This window comes from Uranotaenia lowii, chromosome 3 (genome assembly GCF_029784155.1).
Source record: "Uranotaenia lowii strain MFRU-FL chromosome 3, ASM2978415v1, whole genome shotgun sequence".
Classification (NCBI taxonomy): Eukaryota; Metazoa; Arthropoda; class Insecta; order Diptera; family Culicidae; genus Uranotaenia; species Uranotaenia lowii.
The window spans coordinates 332,386,664-332,399,947 of NC_073693.1; the positions used below are offsets into that span (position 1 = coordinate 332,386,664).

Sequence of the window (13,284 nt, forward strand, 5' to 3'; positions counted from 1 at the left end):
GTACTTTTCAATACAGTTTTTAAAATTGATTTGAAAGGAAAAAAAACTGCAACCTGTTCCTTCCGGTTGGGGTGGTCGTTTAGCCTAATGGCGAATGGGTCTTTTCCTACATAGGTCCAGGGTGTAGGAAAAGAGTTGTTCCTATAAATACTACCCCGTGAGAGGGGCAGTACTTAATTGAAAATACAATCTCTTGTGAGTGGCAGTACTTGAGGGAAAGTAGAAACCCCCTGAAAGAGGCATTACTGGATTGGAAGTACAGACCCCTGAAAGAAGCAGGACTTGAAAGGAAATACAGACCCCTAAGAGGGGCAGTACTTGATTGAAACTACAAACAGCTGAGAGGGGCAGAACGTGAATGAATGGACTCCCTGATAGGAACGGTATATTGAATGAAAGTACAAGCCCTTAAGTAGTGCAGTACCTTCAATAGAGTTACATACAATTTAGTATCTTTTAAAAAGCTGTATAAATTTTTCAGAAATCTGTGATACCACAATCCGTGTGAGGCACTTCGACTGTCAACCTGATGACAGACTTGCAATCTTGGATCTACTTAACACATTCAGTCTACTTTACACATGATGCAAACCTGTCTTTTGTTCAAAGGCATGATGTGAGTCTTATGTCTAAGTTGTTGCATTATTACATAGGGCGACTGATTTCAATTCTGGGTCTGAGGTCTCAATTGAAGATTTGAACCGGAAGTTTGTTTCTGATTGAACCAGAAATTGGTCATCGGTTTTTAACTGGAGACGAAATTCTGAATGGCAAATCGATGCCTACAATAAGAGCTTAAAGTCCGAATTTTATCAAGAGATCTACGCCTGTTGTTTGTGACTGGGATCTTATTCTGGAGTCCAAACTAAATACTTTGACTAGATTCCTAATCTTAAAGTGGGAGTTTGAGTGATCTGTAGCTGATAACAGTTTAAGTTTAGTGTTGAATTGATGCATTTGAAAAAAAAAAAACAAAAGTTAGTGAACCGACGAACTGCTAAATAGATGAACTTAGGGCAACTTTATGATCAATCAGCCACAATCATAAGGAGCTGGGTGATGAGCCAAATCAAATGGATGATAGGATTTAAAAATGGAAAAATGGAAAGATAAAAATTATAAGGTTAGAGGCTGGAGAGAAAAATGGAAGAAAAGATGATTAGATGAGAAAACAATAAGTGTAGAAAATGAGATCTGAGATTAAAGAGATGAAAGAATGTGAAAATGAAATAACTTCAAAGATATATAAGGAACATAAAAATAAAAGAACAGTCAATTAGAGAAAGAAAAAAATTATGAATTAGAAGATGCGAGGCTAGAGAGAAAAATTGAAGGAAAGATGATTAAACTAAATTACAATGTGTTTTCAACAAGTGAAAGAGTATAAAATTAAAAATGAGATAGGAAAAATAAAACGAAGAGAACGACAAAACGAAGCTTGAAAATGAGCAAATGAAAAGATTGGAAGACGGCAGTATAAGAACAGAAAATTAATTAAAGAAAAATTTGGTAGATGAGAAGCTGGAGAGAACAGTGGAAAAAACATGATAAGATGAGAAGATGTGGATTGAGTCGGGAAAGACAAAACGATGAAAAAAAAATAAGAGAGGTTAAAACAGAAGAAATATGAAGATAAAAAAATTAGCTAAAAAAGTTCTTCTGACAAAAAGACGAAAATTACAAACACGACAAAAAAAAAAATGACAAAAAATTAAAAGAATGGAAAAAAATTACAAAAGTGACAAAAATGACAAAAATGACATAAATGACAAAAATGACAAAAATGACAAAAATGACAAAAATGACCAAAATGACAAAAATGACAAAAATGACAAAAATGACAAAAATGACAAAAATGACAAAAATGACAAAAATGACAAAAATGACAAAAATGACAAAAATGACAAAAATGACAAAAATGACAAAAATGACAAAAATGACAAAAATGACAAAAATGACAAAAATGACAAAAATGACAAAAATGACAAAAATGACAAAAATGACAAAAATGACAAAAATGACAAAAATGACAAAAATGACAAAAATGACAAAAATGACAAAAATGACAAAAATGACAAAAATGACAAAAATGACAAAAATGACAAAAATGACAAAAATGACAAAAATGACAAAAATGACAAAAATGACAAAAATGACAAAAATGACAAAAATGACAAAAATGACAAAAATGACAAAAATGACAAAAATGACAAAAATGACAAAAATGACAAAAATGACAAAAATGACAAAAATGACAAAAATGACAAAAATGACAAAAATGACAAAAATGACAAAAATGACAAAAATGACAAAAATGACAAAAATGACAAAAATGACAAAAATGACAAAAATGACAAAAATGACAAAAATGACAAAAATGACAAAAATGACAAAAATGAAAAAAATGAAAAAAATGACAAAAATGACAAAAATGACAAAAATGACAAAAATGACAAAAATGACAAAAATGACAAAAATGACAAAAATGACAAAAATGACAAAAATGACAAAAACGACAAAAATGACAAAAATGACAAAAATGACAAAAATGACAAAAATGACAAAAATGACAAAAATGACAAAAATGACAAAAATGACAAAAATGACAAAAATGACAAAAATGACAAAAATGACAAAAATGACAAAAATGACATAAATCATATATAAAGTGATAAAATGAAAAAAAAGGACTACTTTTGTGTCAAAAATCAGTTTTTTGTTGGCAAAAAAAAAATGGCAGAAATGATGAAAATGACAAACATGTTTTAAAAGGTTATGGAAAGCATAAGAGAAACGTGAAATATCAATGAAAGAAAGAATGTTTCTCTAATACTCAATAAAATGACAAAAAATCACAAAAATCACAAATGTCACAAAAGTCACAAAAATGATAAAAATGACAAAAATGACAAAAATGACAAAAATGACAAAAATGACAAAAATGACAAAAATGACAAAAATGACAAAAATGACAAAAATGACAAAAATGACAAAAATGACAAAAATGACAAAAATGACAAAAATGACAAAAATGACAAAAATGACAAAAATGACAAAAATGACAAAAATGACAAAAATGACAAAAATGACAAAAATGACAAAAATGACAAAAATGACAAAAATGACAAAAATGACAAAAATGACAAAAATGACAAAAATGACAAAAATGACAAAAATGACAAAAATGACAAAAATGACAAAAATGACAAAAATGACAAAAATGACAAAAATGACAAAAATGACAAAAATGACAAAAATGACAAAAATGACAAAAATGACAAAAATGACAAAAATGACAAAAATGACAAAAATGACAAAAATGACAAAAATGACAAAAATGACAAAAATGACAAAAATGACAAAAATGACAAAAATGACAAAAATGACAAAAATGACAAAAATGACAAAAATGACAAAAATGACAAAAATGACAAAAATGACAAAAATGACAAAAATGACAAAAATGACAAAAATGACAAAAATGACAAAAATGACAAAAATGACAAAAATGACAAAAATGACAAAAATGACAAAAATGACAAAAATGACAAAAATGACAAAAATGACAAAAATGACAAAAATGACAAAAATGACAAAAATGACAAAAATGACAAAAATGACAAAAATGACAAAAATGACAAAAATGACAAAAATGACAAAAATGACAAAAATGACAAAAATGACAAAAATGACAAAAATGACAAAAATGACAAAAATGACAAAAATGACAAAAATGACAAAAATGACAAAAATGACAAAAATGACAAAAATGACAAAAATGACAAAAATGACAAAAATGACAAAAATGACAAAAATGACAAAAATGACAAAAATGACAAAAATGACAAAAATGACAAAAATGACAAAAATGACAAAAATGACAAAAATGACAAAAATGACAAAAATGACAAAAATGACAAAAATGACAAAAATGACAAAAATGACAAAAATGACAAAAATGACAAAAATGACAAAAATGACAAAAATGACAAAAATGACAAAAATGACAAAAATGACAAAAATGACAAAAATGACAAAAATGACAAAAATGACAAAAATGACAAAAATGACAAAAATGACAAAAATGACAAAAATGACAAAAATGACAAAAATGACAAAAATGACAAAAATTACAAAAATGACAAAAATGACAAAAATGACAAAAATGACAAAAATGACAAAAATGACAAAAATGACAAAAATGACAAAAATGACAAAAATGACAAAAATGACAAAAATGACAAAAATGACAAAAATGACAAAAATGACAAAAATGACAAAAATGACAAATATGACAAATATGACAAAAATGACAAATATGACAAAAATGACAAAAATGACAAAAATGACAAAAATGACGAAAATGACGAAAATGACAAAAATGACAAAAGTGACAAAAATGACAAAAATGACAAAAATGACAAAAATGACGAAATTGACAAAAATGACAAAAATGACAAAAAAGACAAAAATGACAAAAATGACAAAAATGACAAAAATGACACAAATGACAAAAATAACAACAATGACAAAAATAACAACAATGACAAAAATGACAAAAATAACAACAATGACAAAAATGACAAAAATGACAAAATGACATAAATCATATATAAAGTGATAAAATGAAAAAAAAGGACTACTTTTGTGTCAAAAATCAGTTTTTTGTTGGCAAAAAAAAAAAAATGGCAGAAATGATGAAAATGACAAACATGTTTTAAAAGGTTATGGAAAGCATAAGAGAAACGTGAAATATCAATGAAAGAAAGAATGTTTCTCTAATACTCAATAAAATGACAAAAAATCACAAAAATCACAAATGTCACAAAAGTCACAAAAATGATAAAAATGACAAAAATGACAAAAATGACAAAAATGACAAAAATGACAAAAATGACAAAAATGACAAAAATGACAAAATTGACAAAAATGACAAAAATGACAAAAGGACAAAAATGACAAAAATGAAAAAAATGGAAAAAATGACAAAAATTACAAAAATGACATGAATGACAAAAGTGACAAATAGGACAAAAATGACAAAAGTGACAAAACTAACAAACGACAAAAATGACAAAAATGACAAAAATGACAAAAATGACAAAAATGACAAAAATGACAAAAATGACAAAAATGACAAAAATGACAAAAATGACAAAAATGACAAAAATGACAAAAATGACAAAAATGACAAAAATGACAAAAATGACAAAAATGACAAAAATGACAAAAATGACAAAAAATGACAAAAATGACAAAAATTACAAAAATGACAAAAATGACACAAATGACACAAATGACAAAAATAACAACAATGACAAAAATGACAAAAATGACAAAAATGACAAAAATGACAAAAATGACAAAAATGACAAAAATGACAAAAATGACGAAAATGACGAAAGTGACAAAAATTATAAAAGTGGCAAAAGTGACAAAAATCACAAAAATTACAAAAATGACAAAAGTGACAAAAATGACAAAAATGACAAAAATGACAAAAATGACAAAAATGACAAAAATGACAAAAATGACAAAAATGACAAAAATGACAAAAATGACAAAAATGACAAAAATGACAAAAATGACAAAAATGACAAAAATGACAAAAATGACAAAAATGACAAAAATGACAAAAATGACAAAAATGACAAAAATGACAAAAATGACAAAAATGACAAAAATGACATAAATCATATATAAAGTGATAAAATGAAAAAAAAGGACTACTTTTGTGTCAAAAATCAGTTTTTTGTTGGCAAAAAAAAAAATGGCAGAAATGATGAAAATGACAAACATGTTTTAAAAGGTTATGGAAAGCATAAGAGAAACGTGAAATATCAATGAAAGAAAGAATGTTTCTCTAATACTCAATAAAATGACAAAAAATCACAAAAATCACAAATGTCACAAAAGTCACAAAAATGATAAAAATGACAAAAATGACAAAAATGACAAAAATGACAAAAATGACAAAAATTACAAAAATGACAAAAATGACAAAAATGACAAAAATGACAAAAATGACAAAAATGACAAAAATGACAAAAATGACAAAAATGACAAAAATGACAAAAATGACAAAAATGACAAAAATGACAAAAATGACAAAAATGACAAAAATGACAAAAATGACAAAAATGACAAAAATGACAAAAATGACAAAAATGACAAAAATGACAAAAATGACAAAAATGACAAAAATGACAAAAATGACAAAAATGACAAAAATGACAAAAATGACAAAAATGACAAAAATGACAAAAATGACAAAAATGACAAAAATGACAAAAATGACAAAAATGACAAAAATGACAAAAATGACAAAAATGACAAAAATGACAAAAATGACAAAAATGACAAAAATGACAAAAATGACAAAAATGACAAAAATGACAAAAATGACAAAAATGACAAAAATGACAAAAATGACAAAAATGACAAAAATGACAAAAATGACAAAAATGACAAAAATGACAAAAATGACAAAAATGACAAAAATGACAAAAATGACAAAAATGACAAAAATGACAAAAATGACAAAAATGACAAAAATGACAAAAATGACAAAAATGACAAAAATGACAAAAATGACAAAAATGACAAAAATGACAAAAATGACAAAAATGACAAAAATGACAAAAATGACAAAAATGACAAAAATGACAAAAATGACAAAAATGACAAAAATGACAAAAATGACAAAAATGACAAAAATGACAAAAATGACAAAAATGACAAAAATGACAAAAATGACAAAAATGACAAAAATGACAAAAATGACAAAAATGACAAAAATGACAAAAATGACAAAAATGACAAAAATGACAAAAATGACAAAAATGACAAAAATGACAAAAATGACAAAAATGACAAAAATGACAAAAATGACAAAAATGACAAAAATGACAAAAATGACAAAAATGACAAAAATGACAAAAATGACAAAAATGACAAAAATGACAAAAATTACAAAAATGACAAAAATGACAAAAATGACAAAAATGACAAAAATGACAAAAATGACAAAAATGACAAAAATGACAAAAATGACAAAAATGACAAAAATGACAAAAATGACAAAAATGACAAAAATGACAAAAATGACAAAAATGACAAAAATGACAAATATGACAAATATGACAAAAATGACAAATATGACAAAAATGACAAAAATGACAAAAATGACAAAAATGACGAAAATGACGAAAATGACGAAAATGACAAAAATGACAAAAGTGACAAAAATGACAAAAATGACAAAAATGACAAAAATGACAAAATTGACAAAAATGACAAAAATGACAAAAAAGACAAAAATGACAAAAATGACAAAAATGACAAAAATGACACAAATGACAAAAATAACAACAATGACAAAAATAACAACAATGACAAAAATGACAAAAATAACAACAATGACAAAAATGACAAAAATGACAAAATGACATAAATCATATATAAAGTGATAAAATGAAAAAAAAGGACTACTTTTGTGTCAAAAATCAGTTTTTTGTTGGCAAAAAAAAAAAATGGCAGAAATGATGAAAATGACAAACATGTTTTAAAAGGTTATGGAAAGCATAAGAGAAACGTGAAATATCAATGAAAGAAAGAATGTTTCTCTAATACTCAATAAAATGACAAAAAATCACAAAAATCACAAATGTCACAAAAGTCACAAAAATGATAAAAATGACAAAAATGACAAAAATGACAAAAATGACAAAAATGACAAAAATGACAAAAATGACAAAAATGACAAAATTGACAAAAATGACAAAAATGACAAAAGGACAAAAATGACAAAAATGAAAAAAATGGAAAAAATGACAAAAATTACAAAAATGACATGAATGACAAAAGTGACAAATAGGACAAAAATGACAAAAGTGACAAAACTAACAAACGACAAAAATGACAAAAATGACAAAAATGACAAAAATGACAAAAATGACAAAAATGACAAAAATGACAAAAATGACAAAAATGACAAAAATGACAAAAATGACAAAAATGACAAAAATGACAAAAATGACAAAAATGACAAAAATGACAAAAAATGACAAAAATGACAAAAATTACAAAAATGACAAAAATGACACAAATGACACAAATGACAAAAATAACAACAATGACAAAAATGACAAAAATGACAAAAATGACAAAAATGACAAAAATGACAAAAATGACAAAAATGACAAAAATGACGAAAATGACGAAAGTGACAAAAATTATAAAAGTGGCAAAAGTGACAAAAATCACAAAAATTACAAAAATGACAAAAGTGACAAAAATGACAAAAATGACAAAAATGACAAAAATGACAAAAATGACAAAAATGACAAAAATGACAAAAATGACAAAAATGACAAAAATGACAAAAATGACAAAAATGACAAAAATGACAAAAATGACAAAAATGACAAAAATGACAAAAATGTCAAAAGTGACAAAAATGACAGAAGTGACAAAAATGACAAAAATGACAAATATGTAGAAGTGACAAAAGTTTCAAAAATGGCAGAAATGACAAAAGTGACAAAAATCATAAAAAAGTGACAAAATGACAGAAATTTACAACTATGTCAAAAATGTCTTTGTTCTTATAAATAGCAGGAACTTAAAATGACAAACACTCAAAAATGCCATTGAAATGAGATTTATAAATTTCAAAAAAAAAAATAGATTCGATTTCGAAAAGAGTGACGTTGACTGATATAAGCTTAAACCCCGATGATTTAAACCACCAACTAATTCCTCTATCTTGAATCCGATTTCTCCACCCACATGCGCCGTTCAGTTCGCTCCCATTGTGGTAGGACAATTGAAAACACTGGGCAGCCTGTCGGAAGATAACAGCATCGCGGCACGTGCCTACTCGTTAAGAACCCTGCTGGCGATTGGTCCCCTTCCATTCGATGATCTCCGACCGATTGCGTTCGCCATATTGGCCCGGCTAGATGACCCAAGCAGCGAGGTGCGGGAACTGGGAGCCACCTGTTTGGGCCGACTTCAGCTGCAATTGCCGGTCGGAAAGGGCGAGTCCACAGACGAGGCGGCCAGATGGGAGGAAACGCTCCGACAGATTGTGCCGATCATGTTTTTACATCTGGAAAATCCGGAGCTGAAAATACGGAAAGCCGTTCTAGGTAAGATGAAGACGGGCAAGGGAAGGTTCTGCAACTTGTATTCCGGTGGGAGCAAAAAGTATCCAATCGAAGCGCTCAGAAGGGAAACATGCTCGGGCACGGTACCTAGTAGGTAGTTGATTGATGAACATTGGGCGCCAACACTGATTCCGTTTTCGGGTACGATTCAGATTAAACCCATGTGATACACATGCAGTCGTACTTTTTTTTGGGGATTTTTGATTGGAATTCTTTTACTGTTCTGAAACGAGGACACATCGATTGTGATATACATACACTTTAATTGTGATTTCCTTCAAAGATAATAGATTAAAATATCATGGTATTTTTAATGTTTTGAGGAATGTTAATAGAACAGATGATTTGACAAAAAAGCATCCGACGTTTCGACTTTTATGTAGACTTCATCAAGGAATCAGTTCAGTATCTTTTCATTCAACAAATATTCAAACTTAATTTATCGTTTCGTCAATCACTTGATTTTGAGAAATTAAGAAGCACTTTAGTCTCTACGCTCTAAGGGTCCAGCGCCGATTGACCGGCGCATAGGGCTGAGATAAAAGATCTCCACTGCTGGCGATCCGGAGCCAGCGTCTTCACTTGCTGCCAGCCAAGGTTCTCGTCAACTGTGCGGATTTCAGCGGCTAGACTTCGCCGCCACGAGCTTTTGGGCCTGCCTCTTCTTCGATGCCCATCTGGATTCCAGTCAAGCGCCTCTCTTCAAATCTCGTTTTCATCTCTTCGCAGCGTGTGCCCAATCCATCTCCACTTACGTTCCCGAATCTCGATTTCTAGCGCCTTTTGATGACACCGGCGATGAAGTTCAACGTTTGAGATCCAGTTGCCAGGCCACCAAGCGCGGATGATGTTCCGCAGGCAGCGATTCACAAAAACTTGCAGTTTTCGCGTCGTCACCGCATATGTGCACCAAGTTTCACACCCGTACAGCAATACGGATTTGACGTTTGAGTTGAAGATTCGGATCTTAGTTCGTAGAGAGATCTGGCGTGACCGCCAGATGTTTCGGAGACTCGCAAACGCAAATCGGGCTTTTCTGATCCGGGTTTCGATGTCCTTCTTGGTACCACCATCAGGCGTAATCTGGCTACCAAGATACTGGAAGCACTCCACTGTCTCAACCTGTTGTCCAGCTACCACGAAATTGGAACGATTTTCTGTATTGATTTCCATCGACTTGGTCTTTCCGACATTGATTTTGAGACCTGCTGCCTTGGAGCTTTCGGTGAGGTCGTCGAGTTTGCTCTGCATGTCTTGTTGTGTTTGGGCGAGCAAAACAATATCGTCTGCCAGGTCAAGGTCGTTCAGTTGCTCCATGGTTGAAGGATTCCACGGCAATCCTCGGTTTGGTCTACAGTCAATCGATCCAGTCAAGATCTCATCCATTACGATGAGAAAAAGCAGCGGTGACAAAATACATCCTTGTCTCACTCCAGCAGTTACCGGGATTGGTTCGGACAAGACACCGTCGTGCAAGACCTTACACGAAAATGCCTCGTACTGTGCTTCGATGAGATGGACTAGTTTCTCTGGGACCCCTCGTCGTCTAAGAGCAGCCCAGATGTTTTCGTGGTTCAGTCGGTCAAATGCTTTTTCGAAATCAACGAACACCAGCAGAAGAGAGTCCTGGAATTCGTTGATTTGTTCCAGTATTATTCGTAGCGTTGTGATGTGGTCCACACATGATTGTCCGGATCGGAATCCAGCTTGTTGCCGTCGGAGTGTAGCGTCGATTTTCTCCTGGATCCTGTTCAGGATCACTTTGCAGAGTACTTTAAGGGTTGTACAGATCAAAGTTATGCCACGCCAGTTACCGCACTCTGTTAGGTCTCCTTTCTTTGGGACCTTTACGAGGATACCCTGCATCCAGTCGGCCGGGAATGTTGCAGTATCCCAAATGTCAGCGAAAAGACGGTGCAACATTTGTGCTGACAAGACAGGGTCGGCTTTGAGCATTTCAGCAGGAATGCAATCGATTCCAGGCGCTTTGTTGGATTTCATGTCCTTGATTGCCGCTTCTATTTCAGCCAGCGTGGGCGCTTCCGAGTTGACGCCATTAATGCGACTTACTGTGGGCGCCTCGAGCTGCGGGTTCTGTTGGCCATTGCTATTTGTAACTCGGAAAAGTTGATCAAAATGCTCAGTCCAACGCTTGAGCTGATCTGTTCGATCTGTCAGCAGCTGACCTGCTCGGTTTTTCAGCGGCATTCTTGCATTAGTCCTTGCACCACTAAGGCGGCGAGAAATATCATATAATAATCGGATATCTCCAATGGCGGCGGCTCTTTCTCCCTCTTCGGCTAGGGAGTTTGTCCAGGCTCTCTTGTCTCGTCTACAAGCTCGTTTAACTGCCTTTTCCAGCTCCGCATATCGTAAGCGGGCGGCTGCTTTGGCTGACCCGGTACATGCCTGCTCAATTCCGACTTTCGCCTTTCTCCGATCATCGATCATCCTCCAGGTTTCATCCGACATCCATTCACTTCGTCTTCCACAAACTTTACCGAGAGTACCATGGCTCGTCGTGATAAAGGCATTCTTGATTCCACACCACTGTTCTTCGACTGTTCCGTCTGTCGGCAGTTCCGAGGCTCGGGATTCTAGCTGTTCAACGTATGCCCTTTTCACCTCTGGATTCTCCAACCGGCGGACGTCGTATCGACACCCGACTTTCTCCTCGCGCCGTTGGACACGCGCAACCCTCAGTCGTATCTCGCCAAGGACGAGGTGATGGTCGGATGCAATGTCTGCGCTTCGTTTGTTGCGGACATCAAGAAGGCTCCTTCTCCATTTTCGACTGATGCAGATGTGGTCAATTTGATTTTCTGTTCGGCCATCTCGGGATACCCAAGTGACCTTATGTGCTGGTCGATGGGGGAAGAGCGATCCACCGATCACCATGTTGTTGTTGCCACAAAATTCTACAAACAGCTCTCCGTTTTCGCTCATCTGTCCTAGACCATGGCGCCCCATGATGCGCTCAAAGTCCTGATTATCGGAGCCAATCTTTGCGTTGAAGTCGCCTAAGTGGATTTGAATGTCACCCTTCGGAATTCTCTCAACCACGCTGTTCAATTGACTGTAAAACTGCTCTTTCTCCTGCAAATCGGCAACGTCAGTTGGCGCATAACACTGGACCATTGTAAGGTTTCTAACCCGTGTTCTGAATCTGGCTACGATTATTCTTTCGTTTATCGGTTCCCATCTTATGAGAGCCGCATGGGCCTGCGGGCTTAACAGGAAACCAACTCCTCGTTCCCGAGTAGCATGTTCTCCTCGTATGCCAGAGTAAAGCAGTACTTGCCCGGACTGTGTCTTGTGTTCTCCAGTGTTAGGCCAACGGACTTCGCTCAGTCCCAATATCTCTAGCTTGAGGCGGCTAGCTTCTCTAGCAAGTTGAGCCAGCTTTCCTGGCTGGGCAAGGGTCAAAACATTCCAAGTTCCAATTCTAGTCCGTGTTTTCATGCTAAAAGTTGTTGCCAAAGTTCCAATTCGGTTATTTCTTACCTCAGTTTCTGTAACAATACAAGATATCAGGAGCAGTAGGTTGTTAGCCTAAAGTCCCTATCCCGCGATGGGGCTGCCATCTTGGACTTAGCTGGCGGGAGCCGCATTTCATAAATTCAGCCGCTTGCTGCAAGACAGACGCTGTTTGAGCCGCCCCTGACCTGGAGAACAGACGCTCGGTTGTTGTTGCACGCCGCCCCTGACCTGGGGAACAGACGCGTACGGCCACCTTCTCAGTCTGCATGCGACCAAAGCATCCACCGGGGTTGGGTACCCGATCTCCGCTTAGGTTACTCGCACCCCAGCCGGCACCACTTTAGTGCTCAACTGAAAATGTTGCTCTTCATCAAATGAAGCCCTCTTGGGCCAAAAGGGGTATAAGCACAGAGAACAGACGTACAAGAAGTCCACGAAACATGGGTAAAATTCTAAAGACCTTTTAAAACCGAAGAGACGCCAGAGAGAACTGTCAAAAAAGGTGCGTTCTAAACAAAAAAAAACAAAATCTGGTCAGTTTTGAAAAAGGCGAATGAATAGGGGAGAATAGGTATACTTGATCCCAATTTCTTATATGCGTCATATCTTTTTGGAAAAATTTGGAAGATCGCCG

At 33.4% G+C, this 13,284-nt stretch overlaps 1 protein-coding gene across 1 annotated transcript in view; it reads left to right on the forward strand.

The window, feature by feature from the left end:
• LOC129754196 (dynein axonemal assembly factor 5) overlaps nucleotides 1–13,284 on the forward strand; it is a 54,240-nt gene that overhangs the window by 28,255 nt on the left and 12,701 nt on the right. The window contains exon 5 of the mRNA XM_055750090.1: nucleotides 8,804–9,152. Coding sequence (XP_055606065.1) covers nucleotides 8,804–9,152 — 349 coding nt within the window. The remainder of the gene's footprint in view (nucleotides 1–8,803; nucleotides 9,153–13,284) is intronic.